This window comes from Macrosteles quadrilineatus, unplaced genomic scaffold (genome assembly GCF_028750875.1).
Source record: "Macrosteles quadrilineatus isolate MER2022 unplaced genomic scaffold, UCM_ALF_1.0 Scaffold_4__1_contigs__length_99947679, whole genome shotgun sequence".
In the NCBI taxonomy this organism is placed as follows: domain Eukaryota; kingdom Metazoa; phylum Arthropoda; class Insecta; order Hemiptera; family Cicadellidae; genus Macrosteles; species Macrosteles quadrilineatus.
The window spans coordinates 27,511,913-27,537,897 of record NW_026542597.1 but is presented as its reverse complement, the minus strand read 5'-3'; the positions used below and the strand labels follow the sequence as shown (position 1 = coordinate 27,537,897).

Genomic DNA, 25,985 nt, shown 5'->3' with positions numbered 1-25,985 from the left:
ATCGTGTACAATAATCATATTACACAACCCCATCTTGATAAGCCGACATTCTCCCAGCCACTTGCATGTCGGATTATCAATGGACAGCTGCATATGGGTCTATCAATCAGATATGTACAAATGTAAGTGAAACTGGCCATTTCAGATATTCTTCTAAATAGTAAAATGCCCTCTATAAATTTTTTTTCTTTGGATTTAGAGAAAGATGCATGTTCTTAATTTCAGCTGGCAATGACTTGCGTGTCTTTGGCCTTATATTAAGTGGAAATCAATAAAAATCTTCAGGTCTAAGATCTCTAGTTTTATAACTTATATTTTTTCTTAAACATTGTTGACCTTCCATTACTGTGTCAAAATCGTGTTTAAACATGAATGCCAATTTGTAAATAAAAGTTCTGAAAAATAAACGCTTTGAACTGAACGAAAAAATCTTTTATGATGGTTTTCAATTTTACCCCCCAAAAAACAGTTTTCTGTCCATAGGTAAATTATTTTATCTTTCAAAAAAAAAAAAAAATGTTTTGAGAAAAGCTGACAAACCGAAGATGTAAATCGGTCAATCCTAATGTTGACAACTTGGTGAAGAAAAATTTATACAATTAAAGTAGCCAAAAGAAAACATAAACTAAATAAATTTAATCAGTCCAAAAGTATTTATCACCAACCTGTAGACCTGATCTTGGAATTGTTGTGTGGAGGGTTTAGGAGCGATGTTTCGAAGGTTTCCTGTATTCTGCATCTGAGGAGCAATGGTACGCAGATACGGTGTTGTCTGCAACTGTGGTCTCTGGTTGAACCCTCCCATCATGTTGTTGCCGTACATTTGTGGTCGATATCCCATATTGCCCATGTTGTTAGCGGCTTGCATCTACAAGGGATCAAAGTCAGTAGTTAAGAAACACATAAAAAATATCCATAGTTTACTTATTCGTTAATTACTTTTTAACTTAAAACTTTTTAAATACATTGAAAGTAAAATAGTAGTTTACGCAACAATTGCGTAAAGATAGTGTTAACAACACGAGTAAAAACTTCTACCAGTGTCGTTAACACTATTTACGCGAGTTGCATAGGTACACTACTTTACCTATGACAGTGTTTCAATTACTAAAAATCACTACTCATAACATCTAAGAGAGGTTATGTTTTTGTTTATAACCTATCATTGCCATTGACAGTGATGCAACAAAACATTGTACCAAACACTAATTGCACCACTCGACAATTAAATTGGTCTGAACAGCTGGTTAGTTGAAGTTCGAATCATTACAACTTTACTTCTTCTCTCTCAATCCTTGAACCTCATTGGTCTGTTACCCGTGTTGTTATGAGTATTTAAAACTATACTTTTATGAAAGTAAAGAATGCTGTTATGTGAAACTTTTCAATTCTAAGAACTGAACTTGAAAAGGCTACTTGAAAAAACGGTCGTGGATAGAATTTGCAACGCAAGGAAGGATTGTATAAATTGGTTGAAAAGAGTCACTTCAAGCCTCATCCACACTGGCAGGTTGTTTGCAAACTGTATGTATACTACTTTTGCAGAGTTCCCACAAAAATAGTGAATTCCCAGACTTTCGCTGACCTTTCATGGCCGTTTTCTGTTAATTTCCCTGACCACGGTATATTTTTGGTATTGTCAGTTAATTTGCTTTTTTTTTGGCGAATTTGTTGACAAATGACATATGTTTTTAAAGCCGGTATGTTGTTTGAGTAATATATAAAATACTCAGAGTCGCCTTCAGCGGCGCTCGGCAATTTATGCGTATACACATTGCGTCGCTATGAGCGACGCTGCGGCATTTAAAGGGTTAAGTAGACACAAGGAAAAAACTATTCTACATACCATCTGCATTTGTTGTTGTTGCTGCTGCCTCATCAACAGAGACACCTGGTATACCAGTATCTGGTTGATTTCATCATCACTCTTATCTGCATACTGTAAAATACAAAAGATAAAATAGGTTATTTACAATTACATTACTTTGTAGCACTTAAGTCTGTAAGATAATTTTCTAAATGCAACTCTATCATTGAAAATCCATAAAATGAAGATCCATAACTACAAAATGTTCCTTGCAGTTTGAGTTGTATCGAAATATCTGCTTACAATTTACTCATACTTTTGATTTTTAAGACTTTATAATATCAAACTTTATCCTCAATTCATCAGCTAATGTTTAAGCTAAGTACCACTTTTGCAAGAAAGATTAACAAATGTAGTCATAACTAAAATAAGTAAACTCTTATTGATTTTAGGCGGAAAATGACCACAAAGTTATACCACTCCGCTTAAAATTCAGTTGCAAAATAGTTATTAGCTTAACTAGTAGGAAGTGACCGCCCCCCCGAAAAGTAAAGAAAACTAGTAGGTAAAAATGGCACTGTTTTTTTTTTTTTTTTAATGTGGTCCAATTCAACGTCCTTTTTGGTTCTAAACCTGGTGACAACTGTAAAATGAGATAGAATGTATAGTTCTATCAATAATCCAAAATTACACACAAGTTTAATCTAAGGTAAAAGTTCTTTGTACCTATTTGCATTGCAGGGCTGTTCTGTTTGTTTATCACCCTTATACATGCTGATAAACTCTCAAACAATTGGTTGCAGACTACAAAAAAAACCTTTTTCTACAGAAAAGTATTTATAGTACTCATATTTACCCTCAGTTTAAGCTGTTGCCGCATAAGCTCTATCTGCTGGTTCCACGCAGCACTCGGGTTCACTAAACAGACAAAAGCCAATCACATAGTGTTTTTAAAATCTTACTGTATAACTAAAGGTTGCAGACAAGTCGAAGAACAAAAATAAATAAATACCAACACAAAACACTTGATATTTCGCCACTTTCAGAGGCTTCTAAAAATAAGTTTAAAATAAAGTTTTAAAAAAATGGTCTGAAACTAAAATAATTTTAAAACTGTCGTTTTTGTAACTGCCTACTTCTGAAGAAGCCTCTGATAGAGGCAAAATATCAAGTTTTTTGTGTGTGTATTTATATTTTATGTGTTCTTTGACTCGTCTTCAACCTTTCATCAGGTGAGTTAGCTGTATCCTCTCCATCCTAAATCTTTCTTTAATCCAAGATAACTGTTTTTTCCTAAAAACATAACCTTAATAAAGAAAATAGTCACACTACATCTATTTTTTTAACACTATAATGTTAGAAATTGGTTTTCATTTTTATGAATGTCAAATGAAATGTAGAATCAGCTGAATACTTAAATGTAACAAATCTAATGTTTATGCATCAACTCACCCGAAGGACCCTGTGGCCCGGCTGGTGGCATGAAGCCTCTCTTCTTGTCGTTCTCATAGTCTTCCCATGCAGCCTTGCGCTCCTCCTCGTTAAGTTCTTCTTCAACGACGTTCTCCAGCAAAGAGTCATGTTCATGGTATTTCTCTATCCACTTTTTCATCTGTTCAGCAGAAGAAACATTATATTTATATCCCACTTTAAAACAAAAAACAAAACAGACTTATGTGCACAATATTAAATTCTTCATCAACCCCCAATGTTACCCAACATATTTCCTGTCCTCATTATTTGAGTACAATTCCTGGTTTTCTGGATAGCTGGATATCCTGTGACACACACACACTGTAATTTGAAAGTAAGGGGCAGAGGGAAGAGGGGTGAGACTTGAAGAAGAGAGGGGAAATATACTTACAATAAGGCCACATTCCAATGGAATAGAAACGTACCAATGTAGCTTAATGTTCTGGTCAAAATTTGAACATCATTGGAATAAGAGCAGTATTGGTAGAACGTCATTTTACCGAGAGTGACATTAGTACGAGAACAACATCGGAATAAAAATGACACCGGTACAAGAATGACATTGGTACGAGAATATTGTTGGAACAAGAAAGACAACAGTACAAGAACGATATCTTTATGAGGACAACATCGGAAAGAGGGACATTTAGTTCAAAATGGAGGAACCGTTCTGAATGGTTCTAGGGTTGCAATGGAAGGTTTTTGACGTTGTACTTCTTTTGGCACAACTCTTTACCTGTGAAAGGATTTCCGTCATGAGTGGGTCACGCGGCAAAGCGGGGGTAGGTCTGTCCTCTAACTTGGAGGCGGGGGTGAAGGTATAAAGCTCTGTCAGGTCGTTCATAGAGAAGTGTCTGTGGACTTGCTGCTCGTCCACCACTCTGTTGGAGATGGACTGCTTCGCTACTTGTCGTTCATATACCTTCTCTTCCATCGTACCCTGCAATTGCAACATAGAATTAGAATAAATAGGGTCTTAACTACTTAAGGGGTGCTTAATACGTGCTGCACACATTTTTTTTATTAGCAAATGTCACATTATGTTCATGATTGATCATGTTGGGGTTATGTATTTGATACATTTTTAGGAAAAGAGTAGAGTGGAGATTGTGCTATAGAATCTTGCTGCCAGTTTATCAGTCACAACAAAAGTGATGTTTATTGTAAATTTGAATCGACTGCCATAAAATTAGTATACAGTAGAACCTCTTTAATCCGAACTAATTGGGACCAGGGGTAGTTCGGACTAGTGAATAGTTCGGATTACAGAATATATTGTTGTTTTTACATAACAATAGCTAAAACATGGCTAAAATTAATCTAAATTATTTTGGGAAAAGTGAAAAAAATGTTTTATAAATTAAAATACAATGTTTATTTAATACAGTAGTAAACATGGTGAATAAACAGTACTGTACATTAAATACAGTATACAATAAAGAACTGCTGTACTGTGTATGGAGTACAGCAATGAGGGGTTCGGATTAGTGGACGTTCGGATTACGGGGTTCGGATTAAAGAGGTTCTACTGTACCACAGCTTCACGGCTCCATTTGGTTTTATGTAGCCCCACTGTGAACCATACAACAATTGTACTAGTACTTCACTAAAGTCAGTATTTTCAATTGATATGTTGTATTTTAACACCTCACTGCTCACACAGGGGCTATATGCTGGACACTTATAGACTATTGGAAATGAAATTGTTTTGCCAAGATGACGGTTTGTCTAGTTAGAAATTACTCGTAAACTCTCCGAACAACCTGCTAGAAGCCATGGTTATATACACTCAGAAATAAATAATTGGAGTTTATGTTAAAGAGAAACTTATACTTACGTAAGCCACAAATCTGTATACATAGCATGGTTTCTTCTGACCGAACCGGTAAATTCTGAAGATACTCTGAATGTCGTGGGAGGGGTTCCACGATGCATCAAAGATGATCACCCGGTTAGCAGCTGTGAGGTTAATCCCTAGACCACCAGCTCGGGTGGAAATTAGGAACAATCTCGCTCTGTGAAAAATGAAATCTGAAATGTTAGTACCAGAGAAAATCCTTGCTTCCAGTTAGATCAATACAGGAAGATGATCTGTAAAACTAATGCTAACAGAAACAGGACAACAAGTTTGACAAAGAACTTGCACTTAGCAATAGATAAACTTAATCTTAAGGGTCCTGTAAAAAATACTTTTTATGATAGTTGACACTGGAACAGTAATTGTTCAATGGTGCAAGGATACGTAAAACTGATGGAATATCATAAGAAGTTTAACTAGTGAAAACACCATTTTGCAGATATAAATTAGAACTAATAAACCCTGTCCTAAAAAAAAACTTAAATATATACGGTCCACTAGTTTAAGAGAAATTTGGTTATAAATCACTAATTACCAACCTCGGGTTATCTTCCCTATTGAAGGCCTTGCACCAGATGTTCCGGTTTTCCGAGGATGTTGACCCATCTAGCCTGAAATAGTCGAGACCTTTGCTCCAATTGCCTTGGTGGTTGTCTAGGTTCTCGTCTAAACGCCCCTCTTGTGTAGCACAGTCAATTTTGTCCAGGAAATACTCAATCAGATCCAATGAGAACAGAGACTGGCTGAAAACCAACCTAAAAAAATACATTAAGACATGAGTTGAATTTATACTTTTTTGTTGAATTAGTTTAGAATTTAGAAACATTTGCTATTATTGAAGTGGTCTATTATAACTTTTAAATGTTTAATGAATAAAAACAATCTTGAATGATAGCGCAGTATGTAATGCCGATTACAATAAGTAGAATGTACTTATTGTATGTATATTGTACTTATTATGTATATTGTCCGAATGTACATAAATCTTTCTTTTGTGTAAGATTCGTTTTTGAAGTATTTTGAAGTTTTGAGATGTTGCAAGCTTTGATAATGCAATAAAACTAGACCGCATTTTGTTGATTAAAAATTCTGGACCACAGATGGAGATGAGATCCAAGTGGCAATGAAGAGATAAATGACAACTCACACTTTGTCCTCAATCATTTCACACTCCTTGAGTATTGCAAAGAGCAGCAACAGTTTCCCGCTCTGCCGCATGTCCTCAAAGTGTTGCGGCTCTACAAAGCTGCCCCACCAGTCTCCATGGTTGGCGTTCTCCACTACATCCTCTCCATCTTGCTTTTCCTCGTCTGATGACTCCAATAGAGCAACTATAAAAACATTCAATTTACATTTTACTACATAATCTCCTCTTCCACACATCACACTCCTCTTCAGTGAATTAATACAAGGTCTTGTAATATTTCATGTAATTTCATTCATTATTTAGTATTAAGTTTCTTAAAATGTTAACTTCTATTCCTACACCTTTGTTAATAATCACTCCTCAGAAAGTCTGGCCTAATATTCATTTCCCTAATTTATATAATTTCATTAATCTGTTTAATTAATCATTAATAATATTCATTCCATAGCCTATATTTTTTTTTTACAAAGCCCACAACCTAATTATTTATTAAATATGTAAGAGAATTGCAATACATCAAAATTTTGTAACGGGTCAAATGGGAAGGGGGGTAAAAACGATTTAAACCACGATATTTAAACGGCTAATTATAAGCTGTTGAGTAGGCCTAGTCGTGGCACTAACGTAACCGTTGCAACTTAACCTCAACGTCGTTACCTAACCTCGAAACGAAACCGAGGTGACAGACACACCAGCAGACGACTGGGAGAGAGGAAGTAAAAACCGCCGCACTGTTTTTCGGGGAGCGTCGTCTGCTCCAGTTTTACTTCTCCGCCTTACTTCTTTATCTTCCTTCCCATTTTACTTCTTCTTGCTCTAGTTCTTCTTACGCCTTCCCTCAAGCATCAAGCTTCGTTTTTTGGGTTTTTTTTGGTAACCTCTGACCAATCAGAGGTGAGCGTGAGGGGGTTGAGGGGATTGTCGAGGGGTAAGAAGAAGGTCGTCATTCTAACTCTGACCGGCTTCGCTTCGAGTTAAGATATTCGTTCGTTCGTCTTTCGTGCATTCAAAGTAGTGTTCGTGTGCGAGTTTTCGTTAAAAGTTATTGTTAAGCATCGTTTGGATATTCGACTGGTGAGTGTTACAATAATACTCAACTGGCGTTATTGGGGTTAGTCCTCAAATACTGATAAATCCGATATTCTGCCTGACCACTCCGCCATAGTTTTACGGTTTAACCAACTCCTGTTTTCTTTACTTTTATAGTTGGTGACATACAATTTTTAACTAAAGTTCATCGTCCGTATTGGGATTCTCCTTTTTAGGTCTTTAACCTTTCTTTAAAAGTAATCTCACGTCCCGAAGTTCGTCCCAGCAGACAGGTCTCTGCTGGACCAAGTTTGTCTAGGTTTGCTTAAGTCGACCACGTGAGGAAGCAGAAGTTTTAACTTTTCGTTTTTTGGCTCAAGGTGCAGTTTCACTTTTTAGTTTCGTTTTTTTGTTCGTTCCTCACCTGGACCACTTAGGCTAATTTGTTTTCTTTTCATTTAGTAATTACGGACTCTGTGGGAGTTAGGCTAGGTTAGGCCTATCTTGTACTAACCTTGTTTGTTGCAGGTTGACGACTTAACTCCGTAGGTAAGCGGGGTGACTACTTAGCTTACTTGTTGACTCGTTAAGTTAGCTAGTGTAATTTAGATATTTGCCCACAGAGTTAAGTTAAAATTATTAATTTTTCCCACAAGCCCCAGACTAGAGTGGTGATTTCGAGTTGGGTGTTTGGGTAACCCGCAACGTTCGTCTCGAGCTCTGACAACCAGGGCTATCAAATTTAGGCTATCCGAATCACTATCGACTCCTGGGAAACTCCCCGCGACCGGACTAGGGCGAATCCTGGGATCTCGTTTTTCTTACCGGTGGCGTAATTTCCCACTTGTCGCCCGCCAGGAAAATTACGTCACAATTTCTTATAATATCATTTCAAAATTAGTCCATAAGGAATCAAAATTCTAAGAAGCAGTGAAAGTGATCCCATGTGTTCAACAATGAATGATGTGAACATTGGGATTGAGAGAGAAGTAAGCCATTGGAGAAATTGAAACTGTTAGAAGAAGGAGTCAAAATTTTACCTAAATCAAATTCATTCATCAAGAAGACCAGTTTCAAGTTATATCATACTAACCTAAACCTCAAGAGGACTCAACTCCATCATTATCTTCATAATTAAGTATAACCTTTTCTTTAAACTCTTTTAAATTTTGTGCTAATTGGACTTACCTTTTGGACAACACCAAAATTAGATTTTTCATTGTTGGGATTGTGTAAGTTTAACACCTTAATTAGGCCTATATTTGGACACTATCAAATTTATTCATTCTTAGCATTCAAGCCAGCACGACACCCTACCCTGAGATATATCACATCTAAATTATTTCAACCTTCAAGTTATTATTCAAATTTATCTTTTATTTCAATTTAATTTCAACCCCACACACCATTGTCAATCCTTTCATTGTAACGTCAAGCCTTTTCTCATTGCATGTTAATTGTTCATTTGTTTAAATAAAACACCTTTTGTAATTCATATATTTGTTAACTTATTAACTTCAAACATTTATAGAATAGGCCTAACCTAAAATGGATATTATAAGGTGAGTTTACAGACTTAATTTACAAAACAGTTTAATCAGTGTACTTATCGGTGTTGGTAGCCAAAATAAAAATTTTGGTAAAAATATTGGTTTAATTTTGGTATTGTTAGCCTACATCTTTAACTATCATGAAGCAATTCGCCTAGTTGTTGCTGACAAAAGTTGTTTAAAGTATGTTTTGGATTACCAATATCCTACCACTCACCATTACTACTCTGCCGAGTGGACCGTGTAGACCTACTCCTATGAGTTGTTTTGTTCTTCTTTTTGCTACTAACTTCTTCTTCAGAGAAGTCGTCGCTGCTTTCTTCAGTTGTAGTGGATTTTTCAGAGTCATCATCAATGAATTCCCTCAGCGATCCTTCAGAGTCTGATTCTTCCATCGCCTTGAATGGAATACAACTACATTAGAGTTTAATGTTTATTGGAATTTTTCAGAAACTACTTGCGGAGCTGAAGTAGCTTTTTTTCTATCAAGAGCAAAAAACTAATCAGCTGGAGTTGTGATCATCAGCTGTAATGTTTATACCTGTGATTTTTTGTCCTCTGAATCAGAGTAAGATTATAGTTACAATGAACAAATCTGTTATCAATTTTTGTGACATTGTAAAAAATGTATGGACCTTTTCCGTTAGTTCACCACCACTTGTTTTTAGAGCAATAGATTATTAGCAATAGCAATAGAAGTGGTAGTGAATTAAACTTTAGTTAGGTTAGTATAGAGTTGGAAAAACCTAACCTAACCTAACCACATTGCACTAGTGGTATTGAATTAACAGAAGAGGTCTACATTTATTTGTCTATATTTAAGTATTTCTTATACTTCACTAGACATAAACCTATTCATTGAAAGGATTTTAAGGAGTAAAATATGAACAGAAACAGCTGTTCGAATATACAAGCAAAAAAGAAGTAATCCAGTTTTAAAAAAAATTCAAGGTAAATAATGTACATAGTTTATGTTTTGTGATGTGGCTTGAGGAAGGGTGCTGTATGATGAAAAATATAGTTCATCACATGGGGAAAAAGTCTCTTTTCAACCTCCCCGACGACAGTGACGAAATGTATATACTACTCTTCCAACAAACCTTTTTCTCCTTGAGCCAGTTTGCTTTATCAGTGCTCATCTTGAGTACCCGAGGATGAGTCCACACTCTGCCTAGAGTCTGCCAATCCATGAACAGCCGAGTGCCTCCCTTCATACCTTCTGCTTTCTGGCTGCAACACAATGTAATTGCATTTTACTAAAGATTCTAAGGGGTCCCAGTGAAACCATTCTGAATAGTAGAGATGGACACTCGGACAGATCTGAACTAAAAATTCACAACATTTTTGAGAAAAATACGATCTTTAGGCCTCCATTTCATTCGGAAATTTCTCAGAACGGGATTTATAATTTTGCCACCTTTATTCACCAGAATATTTGCAAGAGATGTTCATGATTTCGACGGTATGACAGGTGACGATGATGATGTCCCTGTTACTCCAGCAGAAAATTGTGATCTATCGCAATCACAGATTAAATTCATAATGAGATTAGAACAGAGCAAAAATTACTGAATTTTTTCCATTAGCATATTGCCATTTGCAAAGTTTTTTACTCAAAAATGTTTAAAAACAAGCTTAAGATTTCTTTGTTGCAAAGGGAAAAATATCATACGAAAATTGTGGAAGGAAATAAATATCCCATCCTAAAACAAAAGTACAACCCCGTCCATAAAAATCCTGTCTTGAACCAAAAGTACAACCCTGACCCCTACTGAAAGGAGCTCTAGGCATTGAAAAGAGTATTTTTTCGAATGGGTAGCCTCTGGATTATCAAGATTAAATTAAAGTGGTTTAAATACCTGTAATGATAATCCAAGTGGTTGTGTAAAAGCTAGTTTCGGCTCACAATGGAGCCTTCTTCAGGTTTTCCCAAGGACATTGCCACTCCTTCCGAAGGTCTTCAAAGTTCACAAATATTTACATAACATAAATACCCCTGCCGCGGCAAACCTGCAGACTAAGCAAATTTCCATTTGCCTGATTGGATTTACACTAAAACGTCTCCTTAACAATATCACATTTATTCCCTATTTAAATAACATTAGTTTAACGAGTACTTAGGTTTGCTGCAACAGGGAGGGTAAAAAGGTGTTTTTTTTGTTTTTTAGCGAATTTCTTATATAGGTGTTCTGTATGTATTTAGAACAAATAATAAATGTATTTATCAAGGTACAATTTTAACCAACTTTATTCAACACATATTAAAAACAAAGTGAACATGTAAACATTATAACCAGCTGATAATAGTTATAGAATAAATTTAAGTAAATAAGTAAAGATAGACATTTAGGATGTAACACCTCCCCTTCTTAGTGAGTTTCATAAGTTAAGTCTATCGACGGGTTTATGTGTCCGTTTTGATCGTCTCACTGTCATAGCGGAAGCTGGTGCCACTGGAACATCTGACATGTTGTTACTGGTCTCTGGTGCCACTGGAACATCTGACATGTTGTTACTGGTCTCTGGTGCCACTGGAACATCTGACATGTTGTTACTGGTCTCTGGATCATCTGGTATGTTGGGATCATTGGCCTCTGGATTAATGTTGTGATAATTTGTTGCGTGGTTTTCGGTTGGTTCCTCTCTGACTTCTCCAAAATTTGTTGGTATGAATACTTGATTTTGCTCATTCCTTAATGAAAATTCACACAAGTCCCTCCCTGAGCGTCTAATTTGGTCTTGATGTCGTCTGATTGGGCCATTGCTTGTGGTTATTTCATAATTTCTTGGTCCTTCTTTTTTGTTGATCTTTCCAAACCCCCATTTGTTGCAGGTTCCATAGAGGCGGTAGGCGACAGGGTCTTGAGCTTTAAAGGACTTTTGCCTGTCACGGTCTTGAGCTTTAAAGGACTTTTGCCTGTCACGGTCTTGAGCTTTAAAGGACTTTTGCCTGTCACAGTCTGTGTCAAACTTCTGGTTCATTTTTTGTGACAAATCAGGATACAATAAGTCAAGTCTTGATCGAATTTGACGTCCAATAAAGAGATGTGAAGGAGATTGTCCTGTAGTACTATGTGGAGCTCTTCGATAGGCCATTAAATATCTCTGCAGTTTTATTTCGATAGAGCCTTCCTCAAAGTGCATGGCTCTGATGGTATCTTTCAAGTCTTGCACATAGCGTTCTACTTGACCATTAGTAGCAGGATGGTAAGGTGCTGATCTCTTGTGTCTAATTCCATTTGATTTAAGAAATTTTTCAAACTCTAATGAAACAAATTGCCTTCCGTTGTCTGACACTAATATGTCAGGGATTCCAAAGGAGCCGAAGAATTTACGCAAAGCCTCAATAGTTTTATGTGAATTTATGGTTGTAAGTGTTACAATTTCTGGCCATTTACTGTAGGCATCCACAATTAGGAGAAAATAATGGCCATAAAATGGTCCAGCAAAATCAACATGAATTCTTTGCATAGGCCTTGAAGGATATTCCCAATGGTGAACTGGTGCTTTGGGTGATTCATGCTGTACTCGTTGACATCCCAAACAGTTTAAGGTCATATTCTCAATGTCTGCATCAATTTTAGGCCACCAAACATACGAACGAGCTAGTCCCTTCATGCGAACTATACCCACATGAGCCTCATGAAGTTCTTTCAAAATTCTTGCACGAAGTTGTTTGGGAATCACGACACGATTCCCTTTTAATAAGCATCCAAGCTGAATTGACCATTCTTGTTCGTTAGAAGACATCGGGTGATGGATTGGCTCCCCTCTGATTAGTGATTGATAAATATCTCTAAGATCTGGATCAGATTGTGTATTTTTTGCTATTTCTTCAGCTGTGACAGGTAAAGTGTAGATTTGTTCTATTTCATGAACATCGGCTGAGTCAATAACAGCAGCTTCTTCAACATTTTTAGGTAGTCTTGAAAGTGCATCAGCATTAACATTGTCTTTGGTTGATTTATACTTTATGTCAAATGAAAATGCCTGAAGGAATATAGCATAATGTTGTAGTCTTGTTGCGGCCATAAGTGGTATTCCATTTTTCGGTCCAAATATAGATACCAGGGGTTTGTGGTCTGTAACTAGGGTGAAATGACGTCCATAAAGGTATTGGTAAAAGTGTTTAACTCCAAAATAAATTGCCAGGGCTTCTTTTTGTATGACACTGTACTGTTTTTGTGTTTGTGATAGTGTTTTGGAAGCAAATGCAACAGGTCTTTCGTTTCCATCCGGAAACACATGAGAAAGAATTGCCGAAATTCCAGATTGACTAGCATCTGTTGCTAGAATGAGTGGTAAGTGTGGGTCAAAATGGCATAGTATATTCTCTGACATCATTTCCTCCTTCACCAATTGAAAATCATGTTCACATTCTTCAGTCCAATTAAAAGGTACATTAGCTCTTGTGAGATTAATAATGGCTTGCATCTTTTCACTTAAGTTTGGAATAAACTTTCGATAGTAACTTATCAAACCAAGGATTTGTCTAACTTCTTTCACATTACTTGGTCTCTTCAGGTTTCTTATTGCTTCAGTAATATGTTTACTTTTACTTATTCCCTTTGACGAGACATGGTAACCAAGAAAGTCAATCTCTGGTACAAGGAATTGAGATTTAGAAACATTAATGTGTAAATCGTTGTCTTTGAACCGATTTAATACAGCACGGAGTCTTTTCAAATGTTCTTCATCACTGTGGGCTGTTATTTTGACATCGTCCAAGAAAACATCAACACCATCAATACCTTGTAGAATATTTTCCATTGCTGATTGCCAAATAGCAGGTGCACTTGCAATTCCGAATGGTAGACGATTTACTCGATATAGACCTTTATGTGTATTGATTGTGAGTAATTCTCTGTATTCTTCTTTCACTGGCATGTGTAGGTAAGCTTCAGATATATCAATCTTTGTAAATTTAGTCGAATTACCCATTCTGGCCAAAATATCATCAATGCGGGGCATGTTGTGTTCTGGTATTACCAAATGGGGATTGAGGGTTACTTTGTAGTCTCCACACAGTCTGATATTCCCATTTGCCTTCATAATCGGTACAACTGGAGTAGCCCAAGAACTCTGATTCACCTTTGTAATTATACCTTCTTTTTCTAGTCTGTCGATTTCTGCACTAACTTTTGGTAACAAAGCATAAGGTAGTGGTCTAGCTTTTTTAAAAACTGGTGTAGTGTCAGGCTTTAAGTTAAGAAGTGCTTCTCCCCCTTTGAAACGTCCAACTCTTGGTTCAAATATGGATTTAAATTCCATTAAAATATTGTGTACTTTGGGATTTGAGTGTTTAACTCTATCCAAGTCAGCTCCGTGAACGTTATGTATGTCTGACCAATTTATTTTAATGGATCTCAGCCATTCCCTACCAAATATCGTATCTCTATTACCATCGACTATATACAATGGAAGATATTTGGTTTGGTTACTGTAACCAACCTGAACAATGGTTTTACCCAATGGAACAAATTCATTTTTGTTGAAATCTCTTAAGATTATGTCTGGATTCATTAAAGGTCTGTGTTTAGGAAAAAACTTGGAAAAGTTACTTTTTGACATCAAAGATACTCCTGCTCCTGTATCTAGTTCAAACGGAATAGGTTTCCCATTTATTTTTATGTTTAACATAATTTTCCTAAATTTATCTTCTGAGGTATTCATAGAACAAATGTCAATAACATTAGTTTCCTTATAGAGGGATCCAACAGAATTGTTCATATTTTGTTGTAGAAATATTTCATTTTGATCTTCGAACGAGTCTGTTATTTGTTTTACATTTCTTGAAGTAGTGTTAAATGTAGTCTTATTTTGTCTTTGCAATTTGATAGGTGCATTAGGATTCCTAAAACAAATCTTTGCTAGATGCCCTATTTTTTTACAGAAGTTATATGTTGTATTTTTGTGTTTGCATTCAGATATGTATTCATGTAACTCTCCACAACGGTAACATTGTTTAATATTGGTACTGTTTTTAGGTTTTTGAAAACTTTTCTGTTGTACAACATTTAAGTTAACCGGCAATTCATTGTTTTCATGATTGAATTTTGATTGGATTGTTATTGAATCGTTTTGAGCCTTTTCATGAGCCATGTCTACAGCTTTTTCAAAACTCAAATCACTGTCACTTAGAGTAATTAATCTTGTCTGTATTTTTTCATCCCTTAGTCCGAGTATGAATTGATTTCTCAGGGCTTTTGACAGAAATGTGCCGAAATTACAATATCTAGACAACTTTCTAAGATCCAATGAAAATTCAGAAATGTTTTCTCCTTCATATTGATGTCTACAATGAAATTTGAATGTCTCTGATACTTCATTTGGTTTCGGTGTAAAATGTGAATTAAGAGTTTGAACTAATTCAGCATAGGATTTAGTTATAGGTGATACAGGATGCAATATATCCCTAAGTTTACTGTAAGTGTCTGATCCAATACAGTGAAGTAACGTAATTTTCTTTTTATCTTCCGAAATGTTGTTATAAATGAATGATATCTCTAGTCTTTCCATATACATTTCCCATGTTTCATATCTTTCATTGAAGGGCCCAATCAATGCTGAGTTAATCATTTGAATGTTTTGAGAGGTATTTGAATTACTTGTACTCACCTCCATCGTCGCCAAATTGTTCTGTATGTATTTAGAACAAATAATAAATGTATTTATCAAGGTACAATTTTAACCAACTTTATTCAACACATATTAAAAACAAAGTGAACATGTAAACATTATAACCAGCTGATAATAGTTATAGAATAAATTTAAGTAAATAAGTAAAGATAGACATTTAGGATGTAACAATAGGGAATAAGCTATTTTTTTTATGTAATAGTTTAGTATGAAATGAATGCATTTTCCAAATTTTATCAAAATATGTTCATAAACAAGCAAACTACAACAGTTTACTTATTCTCCATAAGAATAGCATGCAAATTTTCAATTTACAGATTTTTGGAATTTTCTCCGTAACCATTAGGCGCATAATAACGCTTCAATATACTAAATTATTAGTTTTTTTTAAGCTCTACAAAATGGTTTAGAAAGAAATTGCTAGATTTTAGGTTGACCCTAGATTAGTTATTAGGGTCAAAAATGGGAAAAACCAATTTTTACCCCATAATAACCCCCCATAAACCCCTGTTCCCATAGTCCGATCATGCTGGTTCGCGAACTCGTTTAAATAAACATAGGTTTACACGTTTGTACCAAATTTCATCAAAATCGGATGATTTTTGCTCGAGTTATCGCGCTAACGGACACAAATATATATATATGAATTTGAACGGATGGTGTTTTTGGTCTCTAGGGACCTCAAAACAAAAAAGTAAATGGGTCCCGGGTCCAGGTCTTACCATGAGTACTACGGTAATAGCTTATTCCCTATAGGGGAAATTCGCTAAAAACATTTAAAACACGTATCAGGCATGCCTAGGCCTAGCTTTAACGACGTGACCGGCGGTTTACGTCTCAAGAGTAAATATTTGTGAACTTTGACGACCTTCGGAAAAAGTGACAATGTCCTTGGGATAACCTGAAGAAGGCTCCATTGTGAGACGAAACTAGTTGTTACACAACCACTTGGATTATCAACATTACAGGTATTTAAACCACTTTAATTTTAAAAGAGTAATTAACTCTAGCCCTTTGGAAAAAACACCAAATAAAATTCTTATTTTACTAAATAAAATTACTTAAATGTGTAAAACATCAATAACAAACCTTGTCATCAATTTATATCCAACTCAGATACAAGTTTTTAATCTAAGATAAAATTGTATTTCAAATAGTTTTAGCAGCTTCTGAACGGCAACTAATGTGTCTCGAACATCAATCTGAACAAAAAACTTGGGTTATGCTGAACACGATTATTTACAAAACCCAACAAATGTTGTATTCAAAACCCATCTAGTTTTAATATAAGTATGAGGTCTATTTAAACAATGTGACATTGTGAACATTAAAACAAACCATACTTGGATCTGAGATTTGATAGCCGATTATAAAAGAATCAAAATCAATTTCCATTATATCATTTTTTTATTTAACTATTTCTAATAAATTAAATAAATAGCCTAATTTAATTAAAAATACTAGTTTTTCATGGCCAATATAAATTGAACCTTACTTTGAAGCTTCCTTTAAAATAGGAATTTAACACTACTAATAAAGCCGAACAATAATATAATAAATCTTACCTTTCATTTTCTAAGTAGTAAGAGTAGAGTTTTTCCTGTAGCTCAGACAAGCAAACGGATATTACATATTCTTGTTTGGGTGGCAGGAATGGTGTTAAGACATTGTAGTCAAACCTCTGCAAAATAGAGAGGGAAATATATTAAAAAATGTAAACATTGAATTAACAAAAAATCAACAACCACTGTTGTTTATGCTTAAGTTAACAAAAATCATTTACTTAAGAACAATATTAAAACATTTTCTTTATTCTAATGGCGGTATTAAAGCCTTTCTATTACCGATAAAAATGTAAAGAATTTTTGGTTAGTCTTATTGAAAGCTGGCAAATATAGTTCTGCACAAGTACTGGCGGAGAGGCATGAAAGGACTTATGGGGAACTCAAAATCGGCTTCAAGGCCTATGTTGTGGGGCCTTATAGTATAGGTATTGACTGGCTATGTCATTCCTTGGTTTCTGCAATGTTATCATAGTTTTGAGGAATCTAGAAGCGAGGGTTTCTATTTTTAAAGTTGAACAGCCTAAACTAATGGATCTTTCAAAGTTTTAGGATTTTCATGGTTAATTGGGATACCTTTAGACGTGAAATTAATTTCAAATTAAAAAAATAAACCATAACTAGTATTCAATACTTTATACTTAAATCACTATTCACATTGAAAATATATACAGTATTGGAAATGACTCCATCACCTGGACTAAGCCCTCTAACATCTTGTGCAGTACGTGTGCTCTGCGCTTCATCAGTTTAACATCATGATCTGTGGAGTCAACAAACTGTCCGTTGTTGATCGGGTTGACGAATCGGTTGAGAAACTCTTTGGAGGTACCCAACAAGTTGGGCTTGACGAACTGAACCATGCAATGATCTGTAAAACGACACCATCAATATGTAGTCAACATTTTATTCAAATACAACATACAGTAGAACCTCAAAAGTTAATCAGATCAATAGGGGGAGGAAGGCCATCCACTATTAATACAACATAGAATGTAAATAAATATACAACAAACCCATGAAAAACACTGTAATAGTGTGTTTTTTTAAGGTGAGTTGGTAGCGTGAGGGACTTCAGATTAGAAAATATTGTTTAGTATATTTTAATTAGTGTTTGAAAAGTAGTGAACGGGTGATGTTGCAACTTCGGGCTAGTCCAGTCTTGGTATTGGCTGCGCAGCCAACTGCAGACTCTCGTGGCCCCCAGTATAGGTTATTTATTTACTAGTTAAAATCAATGCACTTTCATAGCAAACAATTGATTGATTTATCACGTTTTATACGTAAAAAAAAATATTGTCATTAGTTGGTAGACCATCTCAACAGATGCACCACCTTTTTTGGCTTCAATTTTTACATTACATGGGAAGTCTATTCTGTGTATTGTCAATGGTTCTACTGTTGTTGGATAAACCACATGTTTATATCTAACAATTGTCAAAGACCATACATACACTTTTTTATCTAAAAAAGGCATTTCAGTGAAGTTTTTATAAAAATACCATTCTTTGAGGTAAATGTGGAAGACTCTTATAGGGCACGAAAGCATGGGATTTTACAGGCCTATGGAAAACTATTTTTCCAATCAAATGATTCTGAAAAAAAAACAAAAAAAAACGTAAGAACCATTAAATTACCTACATGTTTAGATAAAACAATTTAGTTTATTTAACTGGATTTTTTTATAACAATTATCAATTATCAATAATTTAAGATGGGGACGCAACTGTGTGCGTATTTTAACCCAAATATGGGTGTAGGATGAGTGGCGCGATCTTGTAGTCTTGTTAGTAACTAAGGCCGACATGTTCCTTAGACACAGCTGTTAATTAATAAACCATACAGCTAATGGTAACATCCAATTAATCAACATGGCAAGGAAGATAATAATGCATTAATACAGTAGTTAACCCTCCAAAGGTATATAATTATATGCTATTAGGCTACATAAAATAACAATTTAAGCAAAATAAGAAAATAAAATTAAAATTAAAGCACTAAAACCACATAGGACAGAGGTTAGAAATAAGTCAAAGAAGGATGAATTTAAGATAGTGTAATTTAAGGAAAACAAATATTTGTTGAAAAAAATCTTTTTAGTAGTTATAGGTAAATTGCTTAACACGTTCAAGAACTAAACCAAGAAAATAATATTGGATGAAACAAAAAAGGTAATAAATGGAAAGTCTTTTATAAGAAAATATATTTAGTAAGTAACTTTTTCACTGAGTACTGTGCTATCATACTATGATACCTTGCACTCTTCTGGAAATGAATATCAGGTAGACTATTCCAAAATAAGTTTGTATGGTTTCTTAATCCAGCGAAAAATACTCTGAACGAAATATGCTGCAGAACTTACATTCCTTCAAGTTATTTTGCATCGGGGTTCCAGTTAGGACAATTCTACGAAGAGTTTTAACCCTTGTCATGGCCTTTGAAAGAGCAGTCGCTTCATTCTTCAACATGTGGCCTTCATCGCATACAATGAGATCAGCACCTACGAAAAAAGTAAAAGGCTAATTTTTAGTTGGATAAAAAAATATCTAGACTTAAAATTAAAACTTTGCATAGATTAGTTAGTTAAATACCGCTGGTGATGATGACTTAAAGGTTGGAAGAAATGGTGAACTTTTTGTTGATTTCTCTCTCTCTCTCTTAACATGTGTGCTGCCAATCATAAGTAACAAGCATTTTTTAAAAAGACAGGCCCAATACATTACTAAAGTCTGTTTTACGCCCAATCAGGTACAATGTTTAGGTTTTTGAAGGGTTTTGTTGATCAAAATGGCTAGACTGCTGTCAAGTTTTAGAACAGTAGAACCCTTTATATCCGACCTCAGAATAATTGACCCCTCAAGTTATCCGACTGTCTACTTTTTTCTGTCTGGAGCGATAACACCGAGCGCGATCGGTAAACCAAAAGGCCAATCGCGGATGTTCGACGATGAAAGACGATCACCACTGTCGCCGATAACGAGTGTTGTTTTACGCTCACAGATGTTGCCACAGTCGTGAGAGACGATTACCGATGTCGCGGAGACTGCAGGTTATGCTTCTTACAATATCCAACCTTTTGGCTGTTCCGACCATGGCCCTGTCCCGTCATGGTCGGATATGAGGGGTTCAACTGTACCAGCAAAATGAAAATTCTATGAATAATTTTTTGGAGATAATGATGATTGTGTTTAGTCACTCTTTTCTCACTAAATCACATTTTGATTCAGCTTTACTTTTAACACACTCTGAGGGTCAGAAGACTTCACATACAGAAGAATGTGACAGTATGTGTAGACAACACATACTGTGTGAACCTGTTAAGCAGAAAACAATATGATACTTTATGAAGTTAATAGTAAATAATGGTTTCCGTATAATAATATTTCTGTGAAATTCAATGAAGATACCTGGATCGATCAGTGTCTCAAGAAAGTCCTTTTTCATTTTCGCTTTAAACTTCTTGGTCGTTTCGTTTGTCAAGTTTCGAAACATTTCGTAGCCCATGACCAAGACACCACCGTTGTGTTGCCACCTCCGAAGTTCTCTAGCTCGGTCTGGATTCTTGTTATATCTATAACATTGTGATCAGTGGAATTGTTATGAAATTCAAGCGTAATGCACCCATGAGATGGCAAAACAACTAAGAGGCTACTTTTGAATAGTTTGTATGGATTAAAGGTGTAGCCATCCTTTTAGACTATTAAAACCTAAATTAATTGTTATAGCTGGAGATCTAAGAGGTCAGTGCTTGCCCAACGATGTGAAGGTCATTGGTTCGATCCTGAGAAAAGTCAGTACCTTTGAGATCGTTCAAAACTGTACCCAGCTGTCGTTGATTATTATTAGGTTTTTCAGATATGGCTGGATTAAAAATAAATTAACTGACCCAAGTCAGTAACAATAGGTACAACACAAATAATTTGATACTTCCCACACTTATCTTTATATTTCTGCTAAAATATGCTATTGCTGCATTCCCTGTTCATAATAGTGATATGAAAAGTCGGCATACCTAGTAAGATGGAAAACCTCAATGTCTCCATCTTCAACGCCTTCCAGCCACTTGTCAAACTCGTTGACCCAGTTAAGTACAGTAGACAACGGACACACCACCATCACTGTGCGTACCTAAAACACGGCTTTGTCAAGGAAATAGATAATATCTTAAACCTACATTTTAGAAATTTCTGAGGATTCAATTAGCTTAGCAAGTGCCCTGAAGATTAAATTTTCCAAACATACCTTTCACAGTTAAGTAAATCATTATATAAGAATTAACACATTCGTTCAAATATCATACAACAAGTAGGCTTTACTAATTTTTAATATTTACAGTTTTAACTACAGGTTGATTTTGTTTTCAATGTAGCAATATTACTGTGTGAACAATGTAAAGAGAAGAGGGTTTTAAGAATAAAAAAAAATGGAAAATGTGATTAAGATGCAGATTATAGTTACTTTTGTGTATTCCTCATGAGCCAGTAGTGTGTGGACCAGAGATACAACCTGCAACAGTGTGAACATATTGATGAACAACATTTGAAAAAGCCTGATATTTTAAATATAACATACATCGCCATGAAGGCAAAACAAATGCACAATATTAACAGTGAAATTATTAAAAATACAAAAGTACAAAGCCAGGCTTTATACACAAAATGAAACAGGAATATTTTCTCTTGAATCATGAAGTAACCAAAAAATTGTCTCCACCTTTGAAAAATTACTATTTATATTGACTGAAAATTTACCTCTAACAAAAATGATGCAGTAAATTAGGGTTCAATTATTTATTAGGGTTGATTATTTTGGATCAATTTGATTTGTTTACATACAATACAATTCACATCGGCAAAACGTCTAATAGTAGTAGTAGGAGTTTTTTGCTGATCATTTTGAAATCATTACGATGTAACTGAGATTACAGGAAATTATTACGATGTTGTTGCAGTCAAAAGGATGTTGGCACACTTGGAATTTGCCAAAAATGTGCAGAGCCATACTGTCAGGTAGTGTCAACTTCAGACCCAAAGTGCCTGTACTAACTTTTCTAACATTGATTCTCAGTTCTGGTACTTTTCCCAAGAACCGATGGTATTGACACCCACTACTTGGGACGATTGCATGGGATTTTGATGATATTAAAGGAGATGATGTGTCTACAACCAGAGTTTACTGTGATAGTTGCAACGATGCCGACAACGCTTTTACAATAACAACATAACTTCCAATACAATTTTGTAAAAGTTTAAAAAGACACAATATTTTAAAATATCCTCACCTGAAAAGTCTTGCCCAAGCCCATGCAATGAGCTAGGATACAACCAGATCCTTTATTCTTTTTGATCTGTTTCACAGACTCAAAACATGAGTCCCACATAAACTTGACTCCTTTAGCCTGTAAAGAAAAGCAAATTGAAGAATTGTTCTAGGGATTACAAGGAATACAGAATCTGTTCAAAAAATTTAGAGGGGTTGGCAATAACAAAGTGGTCATTAACAAATAAATATTTTACTTTTTACTTTCTCCCTCTACTCACAAAGAAAGCATTGTTTTTGTCTAAATGATAATAAAACATTTTGAGTTTGAGTTTTTGGGTGGCTTTTGGCCCCCCTAAACCCAAAAAAAGTGGTTTTTAAAGCGACAACTGTATGTGTGGATGTGTACAGAGCTACAGCCACACCTTTCTTTCTGATTTAGATCAATTTGGCATGTGGTTCTAATCCTTGGTATCCCCAGGCGTTTGTTCATTTTATTAAATTTTGATTTTTAATTGTGATTTTCCCATGAAATAACACAAAAATTGGCAAGACCTGTTTTAATTAAAATTAAGTATGTTATTGTCCTTTTAATTTGAAACAAAATGGTACAACTCTCATTGCTGTATAAATTACGGTTCAAAAGTGAATGCAACGTTTTTGTGATTATTCCCATAGAAATCATAGTTACCCCTTCCACTTACCCATGACACGGAAGGTTGACAAGCTAAAGGAGAACACGTATGTGTCAGATCGCTAATATAGTTTATTTCTGTTACTTCCGATGCTTTTTTTAGATCAAAGGTCATTTCAAATGCTGGTGACTATCCTTTTATTACAAACTCTTTCCTTAAGTGTTCTAATTAAAAATACCTAGGTTTTACTTTAAACTTGTCTGTTCAGGGAATATAGCAAGCATAGTAAGAAAAATGATTGTAAAATACAAGAATAAACAGCTATTTTACAGAAAAATCCCAATAATTCGCTATACAATGATCTATTCATTGCACATAATCCATCTCTCGGTATACCAGATCCAACAACAAAACTAATAAGTCTAAATGTTTTACTTTGCTGGCAGTGATTTATATTTACTTAAACATAGTAACTGTAAACATTGGCAATAATGTAGAAAACAGCAAACAAAAAGCAGTAAATACAAATGGAAATTTGAATTTTTACCTAAATAATTTAACCTGTATATAATTACCTGATGAGGCTTCATTTTTGCAACCAAATCTTTGTTAACAGAAATGAGTTCTTTTTTTGTTTCTGGATCAAAATCCAAAACAAGTTTTTCCAGTTTTGTAGATTCTTTAACTTCAAACACCTGGTTGAACTGTAAACAGACATAATTTTTGTAAAAAGTTGTGGGAGGAAAAATGTAAAATCTTTAAATCCCTGAACATATGACTGAAGTGAAATGTTAATACAAAATTACGTAAAATTTATCTTTAAATTAAAAAAGGAATACACTAACTATCCGGCAGAAAAAGTCATATTTACCTTAAAGATTTTTCCACCTCCCCCAAAAGAAAAAAAAAACATTGTAGACAGTATACAAGACGATAATGTTTAGTTTATAATGCACTATTCAGTATAGTATTGATTTGCCTTGAGAAAAATATTATACAGGGTGTCCCGGAAACTCTCTACCAATATTTTAGGGCATTGTTCCTGGGTAAGAAACATATCTAAATATCATATTTAAATTGTCCGGAAGTCCTTATTTACTCAGATAGCCGCCATTTTGTTTTTTTCACTTATTAATTTTTTTCTGAAGATTGGTTAAACATACGAAGTTGAAACTTTGCACAAACATTTATGACAACTAGACAAAGCTACAAAAAAATTATAACGATTTTTCAAATTCGTAAAACAAAATGGCGGCTGTTTAAAATTGTGTTTCTTAAATTACTCGAAAACCGTTGATTTTACAAAAACTTTACAAGAAAAACTTTTTTAAGGCAATTTTATTACAAATCGATCGACACCTTAATCTTTAAGATCGGACGAGTATTAACTGAGATATGGCAGTTTTAGTGATACGTGACCGCCGGATATTAGTTGCAGCGCATGCTGAAAGCGGTCACGTATCACTAAAACTGCCATATCTCAGTTAATACTCGTCCGATCTTAAAGATTAAGGTGTCGATCGATTTGTAATAAAATTGCCTTAAAAAAGTTTTTCTTGTAAAGTTTTTGTAAAATCAACGGTTTTCGAGTAATTTAAGAAACACAATTTTAAACAGCCGCCATTTTGTTTTATGAATTTGAAAAATCGTCATAATTTATTTGTAGCTTTGTCTAGTTGTCATAAATGTTTGCGCAAAGTTTCAACTTCGTATGTTTAACCAATCTTCAGAAAAAAATTAATAAGTGAAAAAAACAAAATAGCGGCTATCTGAGTAAATAAGGACATCCGGACAATTTAAATATGATATTTAGATATGTTTCTTACCCAGGAACAATGCCCTAAAATATTGGTAGAGAGTTCCGGGACACCCTGTATAATGTGATTTTTTAAAAACAAATGGCATCAAGAAGATGTGAATGGTAGGTTAGAAAATATTCCATTAAAAAGTAAGCTTCAGAGCTGATTTGAACTTCTCCAACTGAGAAGAAAACTAGAGTAGAAGTAGGCTGTCAACTGATTGGTTAGTAACAAAGCTATGCTCCTTGTAATGAAAGTAAACCCAGATTAATTGTAATCAGAATAAAGGGTTTTATTAATCTGAAAACTGAACTATGAACAATAATGGAATATAAACAAAGCTGAGTATTTACTAATAACATATGACAGTAAACATTTTAAATAATCAATCATGTGAGTTAAGTTTAGTTGTATTTATCATTGACTGTAGATTTTATTCACTACATTCTCCCCTCCTAGATAGAGAATAGTCTTTCAGGTATTTTGGAGGATATCTGATTCTTGATGTTCGCCTTAGTGTTGCTTGACCATCACTTAAACTATTCAACTGGTCAGCTTTGGTCTGGTTGGTGTTTGGTTGAGATTGATAGACAGTTGGAAGTGACTGAACATGTGTGCTCAGTTGCTGTTGTTTTGTCTGAGAGATGGTGTCTTCATTTATGGTCAAATGACATTCTTCCCTGATGTCAGCAAGCTCAGGTTCATCTACACTTTGCTCCGTACACTCTTCAGAACGGTTTGTGAGCTCAATGTCTCCCCTTGGAGCCAACTGTCTAAGAGAGACTGTCTTTTCTTCTCCATTTGTTAGTCGTATTGTTGCGTAGTTAGGATTAACGTCAATCAGATCAACTTCGTCAACCAATGGATCATATTTACTTTGTCTAACATTTCTTTTCAATAATACTTTTTGGGATTCAAGAAGCCAAGTTGGTAAGGACTGACCGTTGGAGGTTTTTCTCGAATGAATAAACATCCGTTCATGTGGAGTCTGGTTTGTGGCAGTGCATAGAAGCGAACGAATAGCGTGCAGGGAATCATTTAATACAAGTTCCCAATTATGTACTGAAAGATTGCGACTTTTTAACAACAGTGTAATTGCTTTCCAAATTGTACCATTATACCGCTCGATTTGACCATTTCCTTGTGGGTTATATGGCGTGGTTCGGCTTGTCGCTACACCTTTAGTGTTTAAGAAATCTTTTAGTTCTCTTGACATGAATGATGCGC

At 34.9% G+C, this 25,985-nt stretch overlaps 1 protein-coding gene across 3 annotated transcripts in view; it reads right to left on the bottom strand.

The window, feature by feature from the left end:
* The window catches only part of LOC128991313 (transcriptional regulator ATRX homolog), a 94,554-nt gene that overhangs the window by 3,033 nt on the left and 65,536 nt on the right, over positions 1–25,985 (bottom strand). For all 3 annotated transcript variants that reach the window (XM_054414115.1, XM_054414117.1, XM_054414116.1), the window contains exons 19-36: positions 23,535–23,663; positions 22,347–22,463; positions 21,524–21,571; positions 21,078–21,193; positions 20,473–20,636; positions 19,428–19,565; positions 17,761–17,936; positions 17,069–17,184; positions 9,965–10,094; positions 9,082–9,262; positions 6,286–6,469; positions 5,678–5,893; positions 5,118–5,295; positions 4,017–4,220; positions 3,260–3,419; positions 2,664–2,725; positions 1,847–1,939; positions 666–868 (exon numbers count right to left, since the gene is read on the bottom strand). In XM_054414115.1, coding sequence (XP_054270090.1) covers positions 666–868; positions 1,847–1,939; positions 2,664–2,725; positions 3,260–3,419; positions 4,017–4,220; positions 5,118–5,295; positions 5,678–5,893; positions 6,286–6,469; positions 9,082–9,262; positions 9,965–10,094; positions 17,069–17,184; positions 17,761–17,936; positions 19,428–19,565; positions 20,473–20,636; positions 21,078–21,193; positions 21,524–21,571; positions 22,347–22,463; positions 23,535–23,663 — 2,615 coding nt within the window. The remainder of the gene's footprint in view (positions 1–665; positions 869–1,846; positions 1,940–2,663; positions 2,726–3,259; positions 3,420–4,016; positions 4,221–5,117; positions 5,296–5,677; positions 5,894–6,285; positions 6,470–9,081; positions 9,263–9,964; positions 10,095–17,068; positions 17,185–17,760; positions 17,937–19,427; positions 19,566–20,472; positions 20,637–21,077; positions 21,194–21,523; positions 21,572–22,346; positions 22,464–23,534; positions 23,664–25,985) is intronic.